Source organism: Phaethon aethereus (genome assembly GCF_964289735.1).
Source record: "Phaethon aethereus genome assembly, chromosome: 3".
NCBI classification, from domain to species: Eukaryota; Metazoa; Chordata; class Aves; order Phaethontiformes; family Phaethontidae; genus Phaethon; species Phaethon aethereus.
Window position 1 is genome coordinate 47937555 of NC_138576.1, and position 26934 is coordinate 47964488.

The following is a 26934-nucleotide window of genomic DNA, read 5'->3' on the forward strand; positions in this document are numbered from 1 at the left end:
ACATTTGTTTTATGCTGCCAGTCTATTGCTATCCCCTCCCTCTTTCCGAGGGCCTTTTCCTGCAAGCCACAGTCCATTAGCGCATTACTCCCACACTACACGTTTGTACTACTGCTACTTTTTTGCATCAAGCCAGACTGGCAATTGTTTTTTCATATTTCATTTCCTCAGCTTTCCATGCTTTATTTCACATGCTACCTTCTATACGATGGACCTCCTGTGAACCCTTTCCAATTATTTTTTAGCACCTCCTATATATAGTAATGATGAAGACATCTTCTGAAACTGCTTTCCCTATCAGTAGGCAGTCTGTATTAACACATTCTCCACTTAAGATCAACTATGAAATGTAGTTGTAACACTGAATGTATCTGGCAGTGCTTACAATGAAGGTCTTTAAGGTCTTTACAATGGGATATAAACAAACAGATGCTGATGTCTTTAAAATATGTTCAAAGTAAAATTTTCTCGTTTTATATTTTGGTTTTTATTTATTATCTACATACCTAGATGAATATTTTACATTTTCAGCACCTGCATTTTTAAAAATAATGCCTATTTATGTGTCATGTCAAGATATTTAATATTTAATTTGATTACTTTGAGTAAGGAGAGTCAGTAGATTCCTTATTCCAAAATTCCACTTGCAAATTCCTTCATTGAGCTAACTTTCAGAGTTTTGTTTCTTTCCATTAATGAATTTGTTATTAAACCTTTCCTTATTAATGTTGACTTCTACATAGCAAAAGGAAGTACCACAATTACTTGCTATTCTTACATGTAACCTCCACAAACCTGATCTCCACAAACTTAGGGCTTCAGTAAATATTGCCAAGTAATACAAGAGTGTAATATATAACTATGTAGATAATAAACTATATTTATACTATATACAATATATAGAGATACAAGATGCTGAAGTACAGAATGCTTTTGTTGCTTTTCTGCAGAGTCCATGCCTAGCTCCAGCACAGCATTAACATGCTAAGTTTAGAGGCCTGGAGAACTTCTGCAGCATGACAGAAACATACTCTTAAGACACACAGTTTTGGCATCCACTACGCAAGGATTTTTCCCCATATTAATGCATTTTTGAAAGCTCTTTCACAACTTCTTTTGTCTCTTACAATAAATAAGTACTAAATATGATAGCTTGTAAAAACAGTTAATTTTCTAAAGCAAACTGTGTAGTTAAAGTTTTTATGACAAAAAAGCCATTATGTAATCTATTTTCCATTTTGAACAAAAACCTTGCAGTATGACTACCCTCTGTTCACATGAGCATTCAGTTTTTGCTAAATGTTTTACATAGTTATTAATACATCTGCTTACATCAGTTGTTCCAGACTATTTTATTAACAGTGTAAAACTCATTGGATTAAACTAGTTAAAATCAGTACAAAGAAGTTAACAAAGAAGTGAGTAAACAGATATCCAGTTCCTCTGTGGGAAAGTCTCATGAAAATGCAACAGCATCTTAACACTGAAGCTCTTTTAAGTGGCAAAAATTTCCAAAGCCACATAGCAATACATATTAATGCAATCCTATTTTGTAATGGTGCTATTTTGCTCACTGTGCATGTAAAAGATCAGCTATACATATACACAGTTCAGAAATCACTTCTGTAAGTTAAAAACATAAGCACATGCTAAGGCAAGTAGTAAAAACAAAATCTTTTTGAAATCAATGAGAAGTCTCCAATTGATTTTACTGATGCTAATATGTTATCCTAGAGGTTTTGTCTTTGTACTTAAGCATGTTTAATTATTATTTCAAAATATATTCAATTTTCCTATTTCTTTCACTTTGGACAATGAGGCCAGCCATTTCTCCACTGATTTCAGTTTCTGGCCAATTTAATTTTCTCATTCACTAACAAGCTGTACTGTTTACTTATGCCTCAGTACATTATGCTATTTATTATATTTCAAAAAGTGTTTCCCACTACATTTTCCAAAGATTATATACTAAAACTACTTCTATTGGCCTCAAGCTCTGCCAAATCTCATTTTGACACCAAAGCTGTCTTTCTCCACATAATAATGGATTGGTGAAAACTGTGCAGGGAAAGCAGCAGCCTTGCGCTGCGGCTCTCAGAGCACCTTTGGTTCTGCTTCAGATGAGTTAGAAAAGCTGCAGCTGGGAGTCCTAAGCCCGAAGAAAAGAGCAGGAGCTTATACAGAAAAGCCAAGCTTTGGCTTTGACAGGGAACAGAGAATCTTCTGGAAGCAGTGAAGCACATGCAATTAGATTGATGTGCCGAGCCAGTTACAAGTAAAACTGAGTTTCCAATAGCAGAACATTTATGTTTGATATTTGGAGGAGCTAAGCATTTGCAAAGTCCAATATCTGGCATTTTACAAATCAGCAAAAAGCTGACGCTTCATGTCATATTTTGCTTAAGGAAAGAAAAGTACACATCTACTTTTACACCTGCACACTGCACTCTTCTGATGGAGAAGGTCAGCTTGTAACTAGGGGAATGGCTACGCAGCATATGCAAACAAGCTCCACTTGCCCTCTGAGCCAAGCAAAAGTATTAGTCAAATATTGAGCCAGAGCCAACTACACCATGCACAGATAATGCAGCCTGCTTCTCTAAAGCATCTCTTTGAGCCTGCACAGCATGTCAGAAGAATGATCTCAAAATTAGCACCTGCGCACCACACAAGTCTGCAAAAAATGAAATGTCAAAGCACTTTTCACAGCCAGTATTATAATGTGAACTGTGAAGAGTTCAGAGCTCTTAATATAAATTACATATTCGGACCGCTCAGGGAATCACTCTCAATATAGACCTGAGAATTATTAAACTGAATTCAGGTTTAGAAATGCGAGTGAAATGTTTCTCAGGTCATCAAATTTTAGGACACTAATAGCTAGAACATATAGTTTTTCTTTGTAAAATGTAACATTAAAAGTTCTGACTACTCTTGAAAGCAATGAGTAAGAAGTAAGTAAACAGAGAGAACAGTGTCTGCAGTGTATGCTACTGACAAACAGCACACTAAGCCACCAGTAGGAAACAAAATCTATACCCACTTGCTTAGTCTTATTCTGAAGTAATGTTATTTTGTGCAACACTGATAATGTTCTTCCGTTCGCTTACCTGAAGTCGTGAGCAAGTGTGTGCAACATGTAGGAATTAAAAAAATCCTTCTGTAGCTCGTTTGCACTATAAACTCTAAAATATGCTCTTTTCCGTTGAACTGTATTTCAGTGTCATTTCACAATGTTATATTTGTCTTAGCTTACACTTGGCAAAAAGTTAAATATAATAAATGTTAGGCTTTTAGAGGGTGTTAGAAATTTGGTCATGTAAATTAAGACTGCACGTATTTTCTCTTAAGAGAATAATGACCATTACAGATTCCTCTTTAATGCAGGAAACTAAATGAATGATTTCTCTGAACAACAAATGTCCATTGCTTATAGATACTTAATTTAGGAGATCAATTTAACACATCTGAAATCAAGGTCACTTTTAAATCTAATTAAGATTATTTGCAACACAAGGACTATTTATTTCCTGTATACCATAATTCATTAATTTACACATAAGGTTAAAATATAAGTACTTATTTATTATGAGATTCTACTAACAAGGAACTTGTTACAAGACAAGAAGTTTGTGAACTTAAAAAAAAAGAATATAGTAAGGTAAGGGAAAACTTACACTTGATTTTAATGCAAGAAATCCACACATCTATTTATTCAAATGAAGGGAAAGAATCACAGACGGTTGAGGTTGGAAGGAACATCTGGAGATCATCTAGTTTCCAGGGTTGGAGACTTGGGAGACTCAACCTTTTCAGCAAACTGCTCTGGTGTCTGACCACCCTCACAGTGATAAAATTTTTTTATGTTTACATGAACATCCTGTATTTCAGTTTATGCCCATTGCCTCTAGTCCTGCCATTGGATAGCACCAAGAGGAGTCTAGCTCCATCTTCCTCACTCCCTCACCATCAGATCTGATCAGATCAGATTCCTCTGAGTCTTCCCTTCTCCAGGCTGAACAACTGCAAGTCTCCCAGTCTCTTGTTGTATGTTGGATGCTCCAGTCCCTTCATCATCTCTCTGGCCCTTTGCTGGACTCAGTCCAGTATGCCCATACTGGACACCGCCCCACACCTTTCAGATTTTATTTGTTCATCTTATTGCTCAAAGCAGGGCATAAGAGTGTGATGTTAATGCATAAGTGTGTGATGTTAATTAAGAAAGCCTAACATTTAACTAACAGCTAGTTTTTGCTCTGTGCTGCTTGCCTTCCTCTCCATTTTATAAGCAAAATGAAACAAGTACACCTATCAAACAATAGTTAAAAGAAATCTAGTTGATGACATGTATTCTCCAGAATTAGAGGCCAGTACCAATCAAAGACAGTCTAGATGCACCTTTTGTCATGATCAGGCTATCACGTGAAATGCAGTATCACCATTTTTAATTATAACTTTTTCAACTTTAGGGGTTGTGTGGTGTGGTAGGGAGGAAGCTTTGTTCAAGTCAGAGGGGATATCAGATAAAGTAAGTGATGGTAATCCAAGTACTGTGGGGCTTTTTGAAAGACAATCATGATAGGTGAAGGTGATATTTATCCAGCCTCATAAAATACTTTTTCCTTGCAGCACTGTAAAAAAACCGAGTGGTTTTCCCCTCAAAAAAATCCAAACACAACAGTGAACATTATCCAGGAAAATTTAAGGGGTCTTGTCTTCTTTATCAACCCATCAGTTTATAGAGTAACATACTATCCAATATTAATATGGACATCAGAAATTAATTCAGCAGACAATATTAAAAAAACAAAACACAGAGGCTTCTATATTCTAAAAAAATATGCATCTTCCTATAGTGTTCATGAGATACACGATAAAAAGCTTTCTGGCAAAAAAAAAAAAAGAGTAAAAAAAATAAACTGTAACTAAAGGGCTAGGAAAAAAATATTATCTGCTGACTGCTGAGCTCTATAGTTTTCATTCCGATTAGAATTAACAGCACTGACCAGTTCTGTTTTACTGTGAATGACGTGCCCTGTGACTTGCAAGCTGCAGTGCTACTTCTATTACCAAATCCGTCCATTATGTTTTGGTTTACTCATGAAGAAATTCTACAAAAGAAAAGAGACTCATCACTGCAGGCTGAAGGACACACAGTTTTAGAAATACAACTTAGCTTTCAAGTATCATGAAAACACACTGAAATCCAAGTTTCTCCGACTTGGAAAAGACTTTATAATCTGTGAATACCTTTTCTTTTCCTTATTTAACTCCAACTATCATTTAATAAGAGTTTTATATGTGAATTTCCTACCTAAAAGGAACTGTGTATGTTTCCAGAAGGTGGTGATGCTGTACTAGATTTGACTGGGTAGACTGGAAAGTAAGGTAATTTATTAAAAGATGATTACAGAGGGAAAAACAACAACCCAACCCAAAAAAACCCACCCTCATCTTCTGCTATGCGTTTCTTTTATTTATTTGCTCATACCCCTACATCAGGGAATAATTTTAGTGTCTTTTGCTTTGAAAGTATCCAGGCCTGTTTTCCTTTCCAAGTTCCACAGGCCAGCTGACTTTGCTATCTGGGTCCCTTGCTGTAGCACAAATTCCCCTTTTGAAAGGGAAATTTTGACTCTTAATAATTAAGTGTTAATTACTGACCTGTTACTTTAATTCATTTCAATTTTGCATTTTAAACTGACATACATGTCTGGTTAAAGAAATACATTTGATTTTGGATATAAGGATAAGGTGATTAAAGAGAGAAGTATGGATATAAAAATGATCACATTCAAGCTAGGGACAAAATTCAGACAGCTCACTGTTCTTGCAGCTTGAGCACAAGATAATCTTTCATAAATCTTCAAAAACTGACATACGAACTTGTAGGTCAAAGAGCACACAGCTACAAGCACAATAATCCTATGGAGAAGAAAAATATAAATATGGTTGGAGAAGAATTAAAAGAATATATTTTTGAAAAAAACCAAAAAGACATGCAGGTAACTGGAAAAATGACATAAATGTATCATGGGCTTACAATGATACATCACTTGGTCTAACACTTCATTAATCTGGAAAATGAATAAATAGTAGTTGTCTTACATCTGGACTTCATTTAAAACATTGCAGTTTTCCACATCAGGACTTGTTAAATTTGAGCATTAATAGAAGAATTAAAAGTTGGCAAGGAACTGCCTGAAGGGTAAATGAAAGGAAAGGCAGCGTTGAAAAGGCATAGCATGGTCTGGAAAAAAGTTACAAGCACACTTCTTCAAAGCTCATTTTTTAAATTGGGTTAAAAAAAAAAAAGAGGACTACTGTAGCACAGGAAAAGTGGTCATAAAACCACTTTTCACAGCCTTGAATAAAGTTAGAAAGCCAAAAACAAGGGTTCATTTTAACCACCCAGGCAACAAGCCTGTGGAGTAGTCTTGAGGGGAGAAGTTGGGACAAACTTTCCCACCTTCTTTTATTAATGAGTCTTCCTTACTTTAGGATCCCATATCACTGACAGAAAAGGTCCCTTCCAGATGTTGTGAAAGTTGAAATAGATTTTGCTTTCCTTTACCCTTCTGTACTTTTGCAGAAACACTGGTGGCAGATGCAGAGGAGCTTCCTGCCAGTTCATTGAATTGACAAATTAGCTAAGCTCCCCTTGTTCTTGATCCCAAGAGCATTTACAGATTCGACCAGCAAAGCATATTGGCAGACATTTGTGGTAGGACTAGGATAGGGCAATAGAAATGATGCAAATGAACTCAAGAGGGGGGGGGGGAAAAAAAATCTCATATTGCCACCAGTGACAAAGGCAGCGAAAGAAAAGTTACAGGCAAAGCCTGATAGACAGAGCTCAACAGAGCAAAGCCTGTCTAAAAGCATGTTGCTACCACAAGCATTCAGAGACACACAAACACCACACTGAAAAAAAATTCTACTTAGTGAAGCAACAAAATAATCTATTAACTTCCTTTTTGAAATAAACATGAAAAGAACTGACTCTCAGTAATAAAGCTGTAACCTTCTGGCTGTAATAATGAGTATATTACTGGATCAATCTATTAAGGAATGCATACAAGAAGAGGTGCTGCCCAAATTGTGACTTTTTTCCCCCTATCATATAAAACTTATATTCTACAACTTGCACTTTTCTGATTTCAGGTCTACTTGGATTTGAAAGGAATGTTTCTGCCCCTTGAAGGAAGGGTTCAGCAGCTGCAAACTCCATGTTACTCCCCTTTGGTCTCTTACTGTAGTTTTCATTACCTGAATATTCTCAGGTACTTATGACAACAAGGAAGAAGCCATATCTTACTTATTCAGTAGGAATGATGAATAATGAATTTTTCTTAGGAATGAAATAAAAAGGAATGTTTGTTTCCTGCTATGACAGTTTGCAATACAGCTGGATTGTATTTAACTGATAGAAGCCCTGGATACTATAGTTCAAGTACATGCAAACGTTACCTTTTAATGCAGAAAGCCAGAGATAGTAACAACTACAAAGGAGACAAAAGAAACCTAATCATTAAACTTCCTGTGTCTTATTTGATAGGCAAATAAATGTATTGTATATAGAGATAAGTAAATATATGTACTACTCACATTATATGCAAACTCACAGAATCATAGATTCTTTGGGTTGGAAGGGACCTTTTAAGGTCACCTAGTCCAACCCCTCTGCAATGAGCAGTGACATTTTCAACTAGATCAGGTTGCTCAGAGCCCCGTCCAACCTGGCCTTGAATGTTTCCAGGGATGAAGCATCTACCACCTCTCTGGACAACCTGTTCCAGTGTTTCAAACTACTACTTATAATAGAATTTTCTTGAAACTGTTCTGTTTCACATCATAGCGTACTGTTGTTCTAGTCACTTATACAGCATTTAACATGATTTTGTCTGGGAAACACCATTTAACCTAATAGACTGAATGACATTACTGTTTCTTAATTTTATTTGGGCAAAGTTCTTTCCTTGGCCCGAGATGAATAAGTTACACAATTTTTTGTAATCTATGCAGTATAAACTAGATTTTAACACAATTCTGATTGCATTTCCTTTTTCCCTTCCTCTAGTTAGTTTATCTCTATAGGAAATGTCTTCCTGTTTTGTTATGATAAAGCAATAACGCACCTCTGCATTAGTATGAAAATAGAGATAGACATCTCCAAAATAAAGTTCAGAAAATTTTTTCAAATAAACTATGACAAGAGTTCACAGAAGAGACACACGCTCTGAGAACAGCATGGTGTAACCAAAGAGGGACTACACTCTTCCAGCTTTTTCCTAGTTATCCTGGGAGGGGTTAGGTGGCAAAGTTGCTAAAATGCTCTCAGATGACTCAAGTCATCATTCTGAAAGTGTCATATACTAGAAACTGAATACTCAAATTGAGGAGTGTGCTGCATACTAAGTTTTAATAAAATATAATAATAAAAAAGCACGACTGTTACTAGACAAAAATCTGCTGTTTGTCATCAGCTTTTTCTTCCTGTTTTTAAATAATGGTCTTGTTACCACATCATTACCATTTTGTACTCATCAACAAAATCTGACATATAGTGAAAAGAATGCTCCAGTAGCTGTCATTTAGCTTTACTAAACTTCATGTCCCCAATGAAAAACACTTAGAAAATAAGTTATAACTCCCATATCACTCCAAGCATAAGAATCAATTTTCCTCTAATTAAGAGTCACCACTGATGTGCCAGACAATCTAACTGTCCCAAAGGAAGCGTGGAATGTTCTTAAATAGTGGAAACAAAGAACAAATTATTTCTTCTACCTCACCAACCACTTTAAACATAAACTATACAGTGCTGGAGAAAGAAGCTCATTTGTTAGATAAAAACCTATATAGCATATATGTGTGTGCCTATACGTACACTACAAAAAAAACCCCAGGATGTCACCCCTGAAATGATCTAAAAATACTCATATTCTTAATGTGATCTGGAATCTTAAACTTTGCTTAAGGATCAAATGAAACTGTCTTAGAGAAGTCCACTTGCCAATATCCTCACCACCAGTATGTTCTTTTCTTTAATAATAAACAGGCGGTGGTATCTTCCTAAACAGAAGAATAGAAACAGCCACTGTTTTAAAATATGAAAATGTATTTTACAGATTTTTTTTTTTTATTTACAAATAATTATCCTTTCATATCAATAGTTCTTTTTTTCTTTGTTTATACAGAAAAAAAAAACTTCGTAGAACAGAGACTTTAGCATGTATGCATCGCCCCAATTATTATAAGATTTTCAGTATGCATGATCAATCACATACTTACACCACTTCATATGGCAAATCTATGACCTAGTTCTAGAAATGGTCTATCTTCAGGTTTAAAAGCACCATCTGCTCTTAACGATGCCACCAGCAAAATTGCTGTTAAAAAAAAAAAAAAATCCCTAAGTAATGGCAAAACCCAAAGTCTAGAAGAAATTTTCAAGTCCTGACTACTCTTACAGAGACCACAATACAAATACCAGCTAACTTTTAACAAAAGGTGATGAGGTTCAAATTAGTCTTACTCCCTCCTTGGCTCCCACATTGTGCAATGAATTAATAAGACTGTTGCAAGGAAAAGCAACATGGGAGCCGAAATAAGGAGAATGGGGAGAAAAATTTAGGTTTTTATTACCAAAATAAGATACAAGTTTCAGACAGTCAAGGGAAAGAATCCTTCTTCTCTCTAGTAATGCAAAGAAAAGGATTTACTCTTGCTAAATAATCTTCAGATATGTATGTGTATATTGGCAAATTATTTTTTCATATTATCAAATTAAAACTCCTGTAAAGCCATTAAAACAGAAATTTTGCCAGAAAGTCTTTGTTCCAGAAAAAGGAAAGGTTGGTGAGCTACATAAAAACTGTTAGATTGAACGTTCTGCCAATTGATTTAGCAATCCGTTATGATCATAGTTGCATAATGAAAATAAAGTTATTTTTCCTTGTTTTGAGTGAAAGTTTTCAAGCATTTCCTTTAACATTTTACATATTAAATTGGGTATTAAGTAGGTATTATGCAGAAGTATGGAATTATTTCTGCATATCCTGTGACTATATCTGAAAAGTCTTTTGTTGATCTAGGAAAAAAAGTTGAAATCTTTACCTCTGTACAATTAATAAACTTCAGGTGCCTACGGCAAATGAAGGTACTCTTTTTTTATGATTCATTTGAAATGCAAGTTTCTTTATCCAACCTCCTTGTCCAAGACCTGTTCAGTTTTCTATTATCATGTGTCTTCCTCAATACAACCACCAAAAATATGAAACTGTTTGCAGACATGCATAACAGTATTATTTTTCAAATATATTTTAATGCAACAGAAATTAGGTCAGCTTCCCTTTATATTCGTATTTAAGTTCTCAAATTAGAAGTTCTATAAGAAAATATTCATATACAGAAAACAGTTCAAAGAGAGCCAAAATGCAGTCTACTGAATACCAAACAAAACAAGAATATGACTTCAGCAACTATATCATTATGCAACAGATATCAATACATAGTTATCTAAACCTAAAATGAAATATTTATCACTTAAGTGATAAAGAAATCACTTAATGTTCTTATTAAGAATAATAAAATCTGCAACTGTAGTTATACTGCCTTTCACAGGATTGTCTATTTCGTCCATCAGTTGTATTTCTGTAGCAAATTTTCAACATTTAAAGTCTTTCTGAAAAGTTAGTTTGAGAATTTAAGTACTGAATGTTTTCAGAGGAGGAAAGCAGGGCAAGGTACGAAAAATAAAGCAAACGTAGCAGAAAAGTGTACAGGAAGAAGCAAATAGTAAATTCCAGGAATTCTTTCCCAACCTCATTCAAAAACAGTTCTCTCTTGCCTAGATTAATCCAATCATCTCTCCTGCACACACCTTGAAAGCCTCTTCACCAGCCTTTAATTATGCTCTTCACCTTTCTACCACTATGCTTATCCTTCACCTCCAGCCTCCCAGCAACTGTTCTCTCTCCCTCAAACTTTCTCTGCCCTTCCTGTGACAAAGCCTCCCCCTTTCCTCATAAAAAAAAAAAATAGAAGTGGTATGATGAAGTTTTAAAGTAGCACCACCTGCACAGTCCTCCAACTTTCCTTCCAGCAACAGGAAGGCTCTGAAACTGGAGATGGAACCTCCCCAAGAAAGTTAACTTCAGTTTGGCTTTGCAAGTTCTCACACTTTCATATGGTAGCTTAAATTGGCTACTCCTTAAACAGTAAATATGTAGAAGCAGAGTAAATGGACAAAAAAAAAATAATAGCCTCTCTGTTATGGGGAAAAGGAGTTTATTCGCATAAAACTGATGCTGCATCCATCTTCTGCCTAGTGAATTAAGATGCTGCCATGTAATTTTTCCCAAGACAAAAAAAAAGCATAGATGACACTTGGATAAAGTACATTGGCATAATCCAATATGAAATACTTGTATGCTTGTGCAACATTCAAATACATGCAGTATGGTTAATACACTACTGTACCTCATTTTGAAGTTCATCACCACTTTTGGTAGACGCAAGCATCTCGTACAAAGTACAGCAGAGGTCTTCTGTTGTTGGCCCTCCAGGGGTACTGCCTTGAGATTCATTCAGATACTTTCCAACTTCACACCATAAAAACGAATCATCTACTTTTTCCAAAGACTTGAGATCAGACTTCTCATCACAGAAACTCTGTAAGTGATTCAGCTGGTTATTCAGAAATTTGTTATAATCTAAGCTTATAATTTTCTGTGCATCAGCCTCACCATTCACAGGCAGCTCCTCAGAGTGATCCAAATCATGCATGTCAAATGAAAACACTAAATTTTTACCGAAGAACACTCTGTTATCACCATTTTGCTCTTCAGCCATCTGTATGAGGGCTGTAAGCTGTTCTTCAGTGAAGTGAGAAGCAATCCGACATGTGGCATTACAAGCTGCAGTAGCAGATGATGATGGAAATGGCCCAAACATCTGCTTGATCGCCTTTGTCTCATCATGACCAACACATTCTTTCCTGTGAAATGTCTTAAAGAGAAAAACAGCTCCGCTTTCAATTGCTTCTTGTCCATTTTCAGCTCCAACTGTTAACAAAAGCAAAAACAAATGTAACTTTATACACTTCAAACTAATTCTTTCATTCCCTATAGCATAACTGTACTCAATTTCTTACTGCAAGTCTCATCAACAGAGATAGGAAACAAAGACCATAACAAGTAGCAACTGTTGCAAGGTAGTGAATTATAAAAGATATATGATAATAAGGCATCTGTCTTCATTATCCTTCTACCTACTAGAAATTCATATTAAGGATTGCCAATGCTTTCTTATTTTTCCAAGTAAGAGGAAAAACTTGCCTGAGATCTTAAACTCACAATAGCATATCTATGAGCTTTTTAAAGGTAACAAATTTCCACTTCGTATCAATTTTTATTCACTGCCTAATCTGAATATTCATAACAGACTAAATGTACAGAACTCAGCTGGGAATTACTACATTCTTGTAGTAATTCTACTGACAATTACTACAGAATGCATGTTAGTTAGAAAAATTGCCCAGAGAAATTAAAGCAAATAAAGGCATGAATGTAGATTTATATCTACAAAATATCACATTATGCAAATAAAAAATATATTATTAGAGAAAAACATTAATTTACCTCTTACACAAATATTTGCAACGGTGCTCAAGGAAAACATAAGCAAGATGACCATATGATGAACCAAAATGTCACTACTAAATAAGATTTTAAAAGTCATGAAGCATTAAATAAACAAAACCAGCCAGCATACTGGTTTTATTGTTTGTTTTATATGAGGACAACATGCAAAATACTTCTTGAAGTTTAAAAAAGAACTGTTCTAAAAAGTTGAGTAGGTTACTCTAACATTTTTAGTAGAATTAGCATTTCTTACAAGATTGCATAATTTTTAAAACATCTTAAAAGGTTCCGGTTGAGATTTACAAGACACTATTGTCAAGATGTCTTTATCTGGTCAATTCTGTAATTATTTCAGGAGCAATGGGCATAGCTCCAGCAAAGAACAGTATGCTTTCAGTGATAACACTGGTGATTAACCCCCGGGATGGCTAATTCAAAATAACTATTAAAACAAGCTATTTATTTAAAAAGAAACAATATTATTCATTTTTTTTTAAACCTCAAAAAGGCACTTCTGACATGGCAAATGCGACTATTCTCTTTTCAGTAACCAAAACTGTCCTGTGCCTGCCTCTGTACACCACTGCTATCCAATTATGTGCCTATGCATTTGCTCCACTATGTCCCTGTCTTCTGCCTATTTAAAAATTTACTGAAATCAGTGTGAAGATTTTAAATTACTTTGGAATTGTTACTTGTGACTTGATTCAAAGAAAGTTAGGTTCAACTCTAGTGAAAACAAGTTTTTTTCCACACAATATAACAGGAAAGAGCAAAAGAAATTCAGCATAAGCAGATGGAACAAGGTTGAGTAATGAGAAACATAACATATAAATGGAGGCACCTAAAAATTCAGTATTTTTCTTGAATTTCCCTATGGTGCACTTTGAAAAGCTGAGAAGTTCATGGAAGTGATTGGAGGTGATAATTACAGGAGAATTAGATACCTACATATGGAAGACACGTGACAAAGATACACACATACAATATATACGTAAATATATCTCAAAGGAAAAAGGTGGTTCAGCCTCCCTCTCAGCATTAGCTATATAGAAATCATAGGAAAAAAACCCAACACATCATCTGAAAACTAATAGGCCTAAGTTTGGCTCCATGAACCTCACTCATATTCCTAATACACAAATACACATCATTATTTTAAGTCACTTTGTGTCAGAACAGAACTACATGTTAACTAAACTAAAAGAGCAATTATACTGAAGGAGTTGAGAAAAGTATCTTGAGTTTATGATGTGCTAATTCTCCTTTATTATCAACATCTACTATTTGTGGAAGCATCTCTTGAGAAAATACTACCCCTCCTTTTCGAGTGTAATGAGCCAGCCAAGATGGCATGAGATGCACTACTTGAAGCTACTCTACCCTTTTTGTTTTTAAGCCAAACAGATCATTTCAGTAAGTGATATTTTCCCTGTCAAATAAATCAATATTACAGTATCTGTTGCCTAAACTGAGTTTTCATTTCCTCGAAATTAAGCTTGTATGCCTTTTTAGCAATTCCCTTCCCCTACTGTACATTTCTGATTATGATGGTTGGAACTTTACTGTCAGTTCAGTTTGTGCCTCAGTCACTATAATCCCTTCTGCTTTGTGTCTCCATAACATTGCACAGCTTTAGTCAGAAGTGTCAAAGCTGACCGCTTCTTTCTAACTTGTTTTAACTACATAATCATGCATTTGTTGTCATTTGGTTTGACCTCTCCACTCCATCAAACAAAAATTTACTACTATTACTTCCAAGTCTTTCAATTTGCTCTACATACCCACCACACTGGGACTGCTATTAAAGTCTGGGAAAAGAAAAAAAAAATTGGAAGTTTTTGCAGCCATCTTTGGCAAAAAGTGGAAATAAAAAACAAACAAAAAAATTGCAGCTAATACTAATTTCCATCATTAACACAGAAAACATAAATCTGCCAAATTATTTTCATAGATAACATTTGCAGCTGAAATAAGGATCTAAAACAATTATAAGGTTTTAGCATGTGTCACTAATCAACTGTAAGTTTTGCAAATTTCTTAATATCTGGAAGGTTATTGATGACATGATTAATTTGACTTCAGTATAGAATTCTTTAGCCTAATAAATGTGTGATTATGTTTAATGGCCTATTCTCATAGTCCTTAGGCTGTATTTCCTCAATGATAACATTGTAACTGTGTAAACGGTTAATCACGAGGAAAGCAGGCCTCATGAGAATTAAAACAAAGAAGAGTTAAGAGCAAGGACTGAGAGATTAAAGAGAACAGGGAAGATATCTTAACCCTGAGCATAGAGACAGACTGGCAGGAATGCTCTAACAAGGATGATACGAAGGAACCGCTTGGCTTGACAACAGACAGGGCAAACATCCAAGGAGAAGAAATTGTCCTCAGGAGACCCGTGACCATAAAAGGGAAAAAGGAGCAGGGGGCTACCTCCCCAAACGACCACCCGAGACTCCCGCGCATGTGTAGGGTAGTTTTGCAACGCCAGCATTACATAAATGTAGTAGATAAGCAAGGAGGCGGTGATTTCTTGGAAAATGTGTGAATATTCATGTCTTTATGGTATATAAAGGATGAACTTTGTTTCAGCGCACACATGTTAGGAGGAGATAACCCCCATGCGTCCAGCGCTGCAATAAAGATGCCTGCTTAATAACACTTTGATGTTATTGAGTTTAAATTTCTTGTTTGGATTTCTTTGAATCACAGCTAAGAATGGCAAGTACTTATTTTGCTTATAACCTTTTTTCCACAATCAGACACTTTTTCCTACTTTCTGTACTATATATGGTCATATTGTAAACTTTATAGTCATTATATATTTGTCAACCCTAACTTCACCAACATTTTACACCAGTACCTCTTATGATTAAACTACACCCCAGTGGCTATTTAGAACAGTTATGTAGATCTTCCCCACTCATTCCAAGTTGCTTCTTATGGACATAAATATATGTCCATAAATTAAAGGAAAATGACATGCCAAATCTCTCTACAGCTCTGATTTACATAGTTTGCTGGGCCTCATTGGTACTTGAACCAGGTCTTTATTTAAAACTCAGTCTTCCTCTCCCAGGTGAGTCTCATGCTTATGTACAAAGTATATCTTGCAATGATTTCCAGATGAGCAGCTTTACCTCAAAAACACAGAGTTTTTGGTTACGTTACTTACAAAAAATTACTATAATATCTAAAATGAGGACAAGTATGGAAGGTAATCATGTATTCTACTGGCTCAGAAACAAAGCCACTACAGGAGAGCTGTCTGAATCACCTGAAGGGCAATTAACTTTTAAGTTCAAATTAAAAAAAAATATTATTAAACATACTAGTAATGAATAATATTCCAAAAAGTGTCTTGAATGCTTTTAAGCATTTCTGTGACAACTTAGAATTATTTTTTTGTCATTGACAGACAAATATAGGACAGTTTTCACAAAAAAGTTTTCCCTTTCAACCTGTGAGAATGATGGGTATATATAACAGAACTGGGAACCAACTGGAAGAAATTACAGATTAGTTGATTATTTGAGAGGCAAAAGGGGGAGCAAGGAGGAGTGCCAAGAAATGAGAAAAGGGTAATATAAACTATGCAAATGTTGTCATTTGGACAGTCCAGGGGTAATCGTTAGGCAGCCCTGCACTTGATCAGCACAAAGTGGAGAGGACAATAAACCCACTTGTTGTTCTGACCATACCACATATTGCAAACCTGCTATCACAGTCAGGAGGACTGGGGACGGAGGAAGAGTTGGCTGCCCTTGCTAGCAAGTAAGGGGGCATGTGGGACAGACGGATCAAGCATCCTTGTAACACCATGTCAATGCCCTGTTCCAGGTCTGACATCTTCCTAACATCCCTATGTTATCCTAAAAAATTAATCTGAATTGATCAAGTCATGGAACAGAAGTGACACAGGTTAACATTTGCATTGTAATAAAACACACTCTGGTCTATAGTGGAAAAAAAAAAAAGGCAAGTATATTTATCCATATTAATTCTTTCCATCTCTTACTTAGGGTTCTGTTCCAAGATACTGGAAGCATAACCAGAAAAGGAGAAAATGTACCTGTTACAATTGAAATGAAAAATTCTTAAATCCATGACAGCTAGAGCTTTGGCCATATGCTAAGTTTATGAGTTGAAGTGAAATTCTGCTAACAGCACAAGCTGAATTAGTTTCAGTCTGTAGCTCAAAAACTAAGTTTCCAATCAAAACCGTTTTCACACCTTCTTAGCCATAATATATATACAGTTTTAAAAGATTAATTCCAGATGAGTGAAATTAATTATTTATTTCTCTCCCCAACACCAGACACTTCAAGCAGAAAACTTTTTTTTTTTAGCCACTTTTATCTGCTTATGTAGCAAACCAATTTTTCATGATATAATCACATGGAATTAAAGCTGGTAACACCAAGATTTTCTCAGAGTATTGCCATTCCAAAAGAAGCTGTTGCTTTTGCTTACTACAGGTCAATCACAAACCATACCACACACTACATAATACTATCAAAAAAGCAAGGATATCCACATAACAGAATCATATTTTAAAATAAAACGGAAAACCAAATCGTGCCTATACCTATCAGATTAACTGGAGTTTCAAAGATACTTCAGGGCAAGCCTGGCATCAAGGCAGAACTAAAATTTTATCAGTATGTGAAGTATGCAGGCAGAAAGCAGCTTGGAAAAAAACAGACAAAACCATCTATTATTAGACTACTAGAAACTGAAAACATACCTATTTGTTTTGCAGCTTGTAATATAGCTTTTAAATCACCATTTACAGTTTGGTGTTCTTTTTTGTCCAAATTGTCATCAACAAAATTTATTATCTTCTTCCAAGTAAGATCAGACTTCAGCAACTGTTCATGTAGTTTTGATCTTTTAGTCTGAAAATGCAAAATATTTGGGTTTTTCAAGTGAGTACATGAAATTTCCTTTAAAATTAAACACCAGATTAAAAAAAAAAACAAAACTCTTTCCAGTTGCATTCAGTCAATATGTAGTAGTGACTGCAAGCAGTTTTCCTGTTACCTGTTCTTTACACTCTTTCCTGCGCAAAAGAAGGAGGAGGATACATATACACACTCTCTCACTACTTTGCAGAGAATTCTGCTTTGGAAAGAGTAAAGCCAAACTCTTGCAACTTCAAGAGATTTACAGCTCCCAAGATTCCAAACTCATTTCACATTACAGGTTCACACAATGCATCTATTACTTTAATGCATTATTTCCCGGGGGTAAAAAAAAAAAAAAAGTACCTCAACTCAGTATCACTAAATGTATTCTAAACAACCTCAACGAGAGTCTGAGGTGAACTTAATGTCCAAAGGGAAATGTTTGGCTCCACAGCTCTGCATAAACTCACAGCTTAAAAACTTACAAGCCCCGCTCAACTTAAATAACTTCCTGCAAGGTGAAATAACAGGGCTGTACTAACACAGCCAAGCGACCCTATCCATATAGCACGTCATGATTGTAAAGGCCTAGCATAAATCACAAAGCTACAGCAAATTTGACTTCTGTGCTTTCCTTCATATTTGACACTATGAAGGAAAGCACAGGAAATTATACACACTCTGCGCAGTCTTGCTTGCCTACTCTTACAAAATAGCAATGCAAATTAAGAAAGTAAACCATTCTTACTATATACATGCTAATACTTTACAATTATGCTTTGAAAAAGAAAAAAAATCTTTACCGTTAAGTCAGCTAATTCTTCACTGTAATCCTCATGTTTGGTGACATTTGAAAAGGAGCGTAAAGCGCCTGTAAGACGAGGCAAGGCCATCTGTTACTCATTCAGTGATCCATAGGATGAGAAATTAAATCCCAGTTCAAGCACCTAGATGAGAACAAAACAAATAACACGGCTTTGTTAACGCTATAAATACAAATTCGCATCACAGACTTGAAAGACCTTTTTGAACAAGCAGAACTTGGCCGGCACTTCAATAAACAAGTTAAAAAAATCTCTCTCAAACTGCTGATAATCAAGATTCAATAGATGGGAGATGAAAGCATGGACAGTAAGCAAGGCACGATAACATGTGGAGGTCACTCGGTAGGTGGTTCTTCTCTCTCCTCCCTAAAGAAAAGTTACCAGCAAGAGATAAAATGGTAATTATTCCTTTAGCAACACTAATGCAAGAGTATTAATAGTGAAATCTATGTAACTGAACTTTAGCTCCCAACACCAGTAAGTGACTACAATCTACAGGAAAATTTCCTCTGAACCAGCCCACACTGGAAGCTTTCAGGTCATTAACAGCCTCCAGTGCCGATGTAGGGCCATCCTTCTCGACAACCGCTTAGCCATTTTTAACCAGCAAAACAGGCAAATAAACTTACAACAGGAAAAAAAAAGACTGTACCACACATAGCACTGAACTATTCTAAGAGATAAAGGGAATAAAAGGGCTACTAGAAAATTGAAAAAAAAAAAGTATGCCTCGGGATGTTTTAATCTCACAACTGGGAGTGCACAAACACACAGTGCGGGGGCTCCCTCCGGGTCGTCAGCCTATTTCGGCATGGTCTTATTTCCCATGTGAAACCAGCTCATATCTATGCGGCAAAATACAGCTGTTCTCTATCTGAACTTGTACTTGTTCCAAGCCTTGTACTGAAACTATTCTCAAAGTTGTTTAGTTTTGAAAGGTGGCCAGAGCTGAATTGTTTAATGAACTCTAACGCACAGCTATAGTTTCTGATGGTAGCAGATAGATACAGATTTAGATTATTTCTGAAGCAATTAATGATACAATTAAAAACCTAATGATCTGCGTCATGCCTGAAGACCATCGGCCATCCAGAATTTAAATAACTTAAGACAGAGTTAACAAAATTACTTCTCCCCCCCAGTCTCATATACTGTACAGAACTCCCTACTTGAATTCAATTATCTTTAACATTTTTCTTCATGTAATGACTACATTTGTATTTTAGCTATCAGCTTTGCAATACAGCACAAAAGCAAACCCAGATGCAGCGTTCCAGTCACAGACAGAGAAATGTCACTGACTTGTCAGGTTTGCTTGTTTTCCTACCTCACATTAAGACGCTTTTTGCGAAAAGGTATCACAACAGCTCCTATTTTGGAGACAAATGTTATAATGATGAAGCTACAAAATGTGGAAATATAAAATCTTTAACCGTGAAGCGTATAGAGAGGACATGTTCAAATTCAAGCCTAGAAGCAGACAGAGCCAAGCAACACTGTCACTTTTGAGATGTCCAGTGGATATGACATGTAAGTCATACCAGCGTTAGCTCCCAGTGAAAATACTCTGTGAACATTATAGCCACCATTACAGAAGAGAGTAGCACGTCCAAAATTTGAGGGAATCTAACCTGGCCTTTTTTTTGCTTGAACACAGCAAGAACAGTGAATCACACTCATACTTCTCCAATGACAGCATTGCCATCAGCTATTAAAGCTCACTCCATTTTGCCTATTTATTTTATACCTACACTCAAATACCTTTTTCTGTAGAATTATGGTCCTTTACAATTAACATATAACAACGTAATTGTAATATTATCATCTTAATTGTCCTTTCTGAAATAACATGCAGAGAAATTTATGAAAGTTCAAACCCACTTGTTAAAAGCTCACTTTTCACATACACAAGACTGTAAAGCATCCCCAGCAGGCCCATTTGTTAGGAAATCAAGATTTAAAGGAGTGTTTCTTCCTCCTTTATGCATCGAGTTACTAACACTGTCTTAAATAAAAAACCTGGAATCCCACAGGACAAGTAAGGGCACACCTCCCTGATGGCAGGCATGGCCAAAAATCCATCCCCAAAGCCCTACAGTTGAGCTCTTATTAATAAATGCTTCTCCACACGTGCCTACGTGCTGCTTTCAGAACTTGCCGGTCACAGAGAGGACTGGTTTGGCAGACACCCAAGGCTTCTGCACCTCATTGACAGGCAAACCCCACACGTGCCCTGCACTTCTGGTCCATGACACCCATCCTTACCAGGGCACCACAAGAAAACAAAAGTAGCCATCAATTAGAAAGTAGGGGAACAGGTGCAATTATTCTACTGTTAACATGAAAACCAAGGTAAATATTAGGAACTCACAATATTATTCTGCAACATATGAGAGCCAGCTGTAAATGCTTGGTCAAAAATACTGTGGCTCTATGAGATGCAATGTAAATTTACATTTGTTTTTTTTAAAAAAAAGTTACCTGCTTTCCCATAAAGCCTGCTGATGTAGACACTCGCCTGCATCACGCTGCCTTTACAGTGGGTCAGCTACTGCTTGTCTTCCCATAGCCACCATAAGGGTAACTAATGAGTTCTGGTTTTACAGAAATATACCTATTTGCCTGCAGCTTGATCTGAAACATCTGTACTACCAAATGATCCTGCTAAGACCTGCTGGGTTTGGAACAAGGACATAAACGGTAGCAGCGATTAAATACAATTTACCAGGACCCACATATAGAGACACAAGATGAACTTTTGCCATTCTTCTCCCTGTTCTCCCCTGAGAAAAAGTCATGAGAATAGGTATCATCTTATTTCATGTTTGTAGAGGGACAAGTGGAATGGGAATTTAACCTCAAGATCAGTGCAACTTTATGTGGTAAAAATACCCTCCTCTACCCACCCCCATCTTCAATCAAGTAAGGACAATTTGGGCCCATTGTGCTAATGTTTTTAAGGAAAATTAACTGAAGTTTGACAATTCCTAGCACTATGTCTCAAACTTCACCCCTCTTCTAAAAAAAAATTAAAAATCTTAACTTTCGAATACGTTTCTGTCCATAAGGCAGAAAGAATAATATCCCCTTTTCTAAAGCTTTGTGAATATGAGAAGCGATATCTTTTAAACCTTATTGTACTACTTTTAAAAAAAAAAAGTGATTTTAACATTGAAACGTTTTATGAAAGAAAGTAAAACATAAAAGCAGACTATACTCAGAATTTAGGTATTAAACCATTCAAAGTTTATAGTTTGAAAGTAAACCTAACAGCAAACATGGATCATAATCTCAATAGGTTGGGTTTTTTTTTCCATTAAGTTGATAAATATAAAAAATTGCTACCAATATTATGAAGGTAACTAACATTACTGGAGAAGTTTTCCACTTTACATTTTTACCCACTACTTAAGTTTTCCTCCCACTCTGGACCTTCCTATTTTCTTCTATAAGGAAATACCAGAACCATCTCTTTCTCTTCTCCACTGACATGTTACAGAGATTATGGTCAAAGAATTTTTTGTTACTGCTGTTTTGTTTTAAACTTACTTATTTCAATTCCTATACCCTTTAACAGAACAAGCCAGCTGCCCAGTAGAGCTAAAAGAATGGGATTGCTGAAATGCAAGTACCTTAATTTTCAAGTTGAAAATGATGGAATAACAGAGCATTAAGTGAATCACAGGTAAAAATCAGCAGTTGCATTATCCTGAAGTACCAGCTCCTGAAGAAGTTGTTATTGATTACTAATCTAATCAAAGAAAAAGAGGCTTTAGGCACTGACAATTAAGAGCAGGTTGCTATTGACCACATTGCATTTGGATCAAATGGTGGTTTTTCTTTCACTTGTCAAAATGGAATAATTTCAAATTAGAAGGAAGCTAAAAAAGCAAATGATATCCCAGCCATAAGGCAATTAAAAAAAAGGGCCAATGCAATAACTTTTTTTTGTACTTTAAAGGCATTTAAAAAAACATTAAAATAAGTATTAGCACAGGATTATCTAAATAAAACACAAAAGCAGCAAGACCATGAGGACACATTAAGACATTTTAAACATATCCACTGTTGTGGTTTAACCCATTAAACAGCTCCATGTCACACAGCCATTCGCTCAAGGGAAAAGAATCATGATAATGATAGAAGAATATTCAAAGTGAGTGATGCACAATGCAATTGCTATTGCAATTATGCAAAAAACCCAACTGATGCCTAGCCAGTTCCCAACCAGTGGCTCCTGGCCAGCTTTCCCCCTAGTTTATATACTGAGCATGACATCATATGGCATGGCCAGCCTGGGTCAGCTGTCCTGGCTATGTCCCCTCCCAGATTCCCATGCACCCCCAGTCTACTCTGTGCTGGGGTGGTGCGAGAGGCAGAAAAGGCCTTGAATTATGTGTGAGCACTGCTTAGCAACAACTAAGACACCAGGGCGTTATCAACATTATTCTCATCCTAAATCCAAAACACAGCACTACATCAGCTACTAGGAAGAAAACTAACTCTATCCCAGCTGAAACCAGGAAAATGCACACACAGAATATTTTATTTCTTTACACTATTTTGCAAGAGGAATAAAAATAAATCCTAAAGCATTAAATTTTAGTGACATGAACACATTTTAGAATTGCTACAATTAACCTCAGCAGCTTCACTGACACAAAGGTAAGCTTCATATTTTATTTACAAATAAGTCTCAATATTTTTAAAAAAAACCCACATTCTATTTGGTGTGTATTTCCCACTGCCATTTTAAAGAAATAAATAAAAGCATTAGACGAAAAAGCTATTTTACAATGGGGACATTTGTATTAGGTTCACTTAAACTTCTTATCTAAGCATGTTTGATGCAAATAGTAGAGATACAGCACCTAGCATCAAAGTTCACAGTCAGGGATAATAGTGGTTTAATAATGTCTGGGACATTATCATAAGCAGTAGGCCAAAGCAAGATACTACAATATTAATATTTTCCAGCTTCGTATTTTGCATCTTTATAAGCAGTGCTACCTGATGTAGTAACAACTGTACGCTTTCAGACCTCTAATTTTCTGCAAAAGGCTCAAACATCACAGCGAAATCCTCTCAAGTCGTCCAGGTCAAATATTGCTGATCTCCAGTCAAGACTGGGTCAATCTTTGAAAGGGAGTTGTCAAGATTAAGGAATATGTAGTCAGGAAGAAATAGCGGCTGCCTGACATGCAGTATTCATCCAGCAAATACCAGAATTCAGACAAATGCTTCAGCATAATGAGGAGGCATAACAGTGCCTCTGTGTGCCATCATTCATATAAAAGACATTTTCAGGATCTTAATTGTATACAAAAACCAAACACCCTAAAAAACAAACAGTGGAATTGCAAGCCATGCATTCAACAGAGTATTAAGTCTTTCCAGATTCTCTCTCACAATCTTAGCCATGCACACAGGATTAAACACCAGCTGCCTAACACTAGCCCTGCTAGCATCAGCTGGAGAGGTGTTTCCTGTTATTATGGCCAATACTGTTTTGGTGTGATGCCAAACATGTGGCTTGGCCCAATAACATGTTCATTTTAGATGTGCTCTGAGATCATTAATAAGGATAGCTATCATTTCTAAAAAAAATTTTAAAATTTTAAAACAACTCTTTTTTCACAATAACTTGCCTTTCTTTTCCAAAAGCATAAGATGTAGTTCAATTTTTAGATTGAGAAATGTCTACATTTTTACACCCCATCACCTTAACTTTTTCATTCCCTGCAGCATGAGACAAACTGCATCCCAAGCAATAGAGACTTAAAGACTTGCCTTATATGTGGAGATGTACCATAAGCAAATCTCCAACATACGTAACATGTATGTTCATTTAAACACAAGGCATGAGCCACAAATACAAGACGGGGATGGGGAGGGTGTGGTGTGTGTTTCGTTTTGCTTTAGCTTCATAGAGGAATCTCTATGCCTCTCACTTTCACGCTGTGCTGTCAACAGAGACTGAAAACAACCCCAAGGAGTTCATCTTAGTCCATTCCAGAAAAGTTTGTCACTAAAGAAAAAGCAGGTGCGTGGAAGATAAATACGGATATATGTGCCCAAAGGAAGTAAAAGGGAGGATGAAAAACAACAGTTAAGTGTGAGAGAGAAAAAACCTTTGAGTTAAGAAAAACAGCTAAGTAATGCATGTTGCATCTCACCAAGGATGGCTGAAAGGATGCAAGATGCACTCCAGCAAAAATAACTGCTGTCATAATACATACACAATTGCATAGCTACTGTGATAAGACCATGCCAGAGCACATGTTCAGATGGTAGTAAGAAAGTCTTCATAACACATTCCTGTAGTGAACAGCAGCCCAAGGTTGAATCTACAAGCACACACAAGGATAAAGCCTTTGTCCGCTTTTCCATCTCTGGTATGCTCCTCTCTTGGTTTTGAGCAGGCTCAGAATCTTCCCACCAACGGGACTTACTTGTACTTCCAGGGTTGATTACCATACCAAAGATCACAAAAGGTCTTAAAGTGGCCACAAGAAAAGCTTACCAAAACAAGCTTTCCCATTCTAGCACTGCTTCTAAGCCATTAGTTCTTTCTTGGTCATCCACACCCTCGCCTTCTCCCAGGAGAACAGTTTACAGGTACATCAGCCCTTTCAGAACATCAGAAGGTGGTCTCCCATAGCACTTCAAAACATTAGTGAAACTGATCTGGGAGGGTGAACTGACCTTATCTTACATAAAGGGAGAGAATGGATGCATCTGCATGTCAAAATCCTTCAGCCACCCAAGAAAAAAAAGCAAGAAAAAAAATAATCATATTGAAAAATGTTCTTGCAAAGATACAGCTAACGGTATTATATAAGAAGCGTTTAAGTGTAACTTAATTGGGCAAGAGATAAAAATCATCACATTACAGCTCTTATGGAAAGATTTGTTAAATACTACCTACACAAACCTGTGCAAGCACCTTTATGCAACTAAGGCAGATTAATGTGAGGAATTATCAAGAACAGTATCAGCTTCAGTGTGCAGTCAGGTACATCTCATGCATAACACACACCTATGCCTGGACACAAACCACTATGACATATGACAAAAATCCAAACGTCTTACTGGAATTAGCTAGTAACATCGCATGAGCAGAAGAGGTAATGACTCAGATAAATCCCACTGAAGTTAATAAACTGGAGGTCTACTTTGGCAGGGCAACAATATTAATTTACTTTTTTATTAACTTTTTTAATAATAAAGCTATAATAAGAAAGTCACTTTTGGATAATACAAAATATCTTTAATTGAAATACCAATGCATATAATTGAAGCTTACTGTTGGGATAGCCAAAGCTCAGGAAGCAAGTAAAATTAACTGAATAATTAGCTTTCAAAAGACAAGATAAGTTACACCTGGCTCATGAGCTTGGTGTACAACTAAGACCATGTTCTGCTTTTTATTTTCTCTTGAGAAATGTTTCTTATGTTTGGTACACAGGAGAAAACAAAGTCCAAAGGATTCTTGAAGAGAAATGGGACTATCAGAAGAAAAGCAATGCTACTTCACCTTCCAGCTTCTTCAGCAGCATGAGTAAGACCAAAGGAGACATTTATTTAACAGATGCATACCTGAAAGTGCAAAATTGCAAACTGTGCATCCAATTACTACAATTACAATACTGAAGTCATACTGTAGGTACATCTTATTCATAATTTAGTTAATTCTGCTTTGGAATCCTCCATAGAATGAAATAGCTAATTTTTAAAATATTTCAAATCATGCTTGACTAGCGTGGGTTTGCTTAAGAGAAGGGACAAATGTAACTTCATTTAAATAAACCTTCAGCGGATGCTACAAAAACAGTAAAGGTACCCTACAGCTTCTGTTCATTATCAGCAAATTTGCTTGAAAACTGTGCTCAAGAAACAGAATATGCTTCATTTCCTTCCTCTCTAACACTACCTCTCCCCTCTCCTTCCATCTCCACTGTCACAACACTAAAATGTTCAGTCCTACAAATACACCTTGGGATAGTCTGGAGGATTTGACCCCCTAGAGCTGAGGCCTGAAGAATGTCTTTTTGTCACTGCTTCTTGTGAAAACAGCACCAGTCCAAGCCTGCTGGAGAAAACCATTCCCAAAAACTCAGCACTCATACCTGCCCTTGAACCTTAGGAGGCGGTAGTGTGTTTCTAATCTTGGTCCCTAAAGCATAATTGGAGATACAAACCCTACACATACTTCCAAAGTTTGCCTACCTTGCCTAGATTAATCTTAAGAAGTAATGAACATGAAGGCTGCTTTTAGCCAGGTCCAAGGTCGAGCTCCTAAACAACTAGAAACAAGACTGGAAAGCAGAAACAAAGTCTTCAGCTCCATTACAGACTAAGTTTGACAGATTATTTCTTGGAAGGTCTCCTATTCTCATCTTGATCCCTAACATGCATCCCAGACATGTTACCAGGGAATCCGTACAGGAAAATCTACATTCTGAACACTGCCCCCAAGAACTCTACGGACTCATACCTATGCAATTTAATATGAGAGTACCCCACCCGTCTACTGTGGTTATGTTTACA

The 26934-nt window shown here is 36.3% G+C and overlaps 1 protein-coding gene across 1 annotated transcript in view; it reads right to left on the reverse strand.

Moving 5' to 3' along the window:
• ASCC3 (activating signal cointegrator 1 complex subunit 3) overlaps positions 1-19241 on the reverse strand; it is a gene marked incomplete at its 3' end in the record, with an annotated part of 268274 nt that extends 249033 nt beyond the window's left edge. The window contains exons 1-3 of the mRNA XM_081998093.1: positions 18364-19241; positions 17401-17551; positions 11485-12068 (exon numbers count right to left, since the gene is read on the reverse strand). Of these exons, the coding sequence (XP_081854219.1) occupies positions 11485-12068; positions 17401-17551; positions 18364-18453 (825 nt within the window). The 5' untranslated portion in view covers positions 18454-19241. The remainder of the gene's footprint in view (positions 1-11484; positions 12069-17400; positions 17552-18363) is intronic.
• Positions 19242-26934: the final 7693 nt, after the last annotated feature.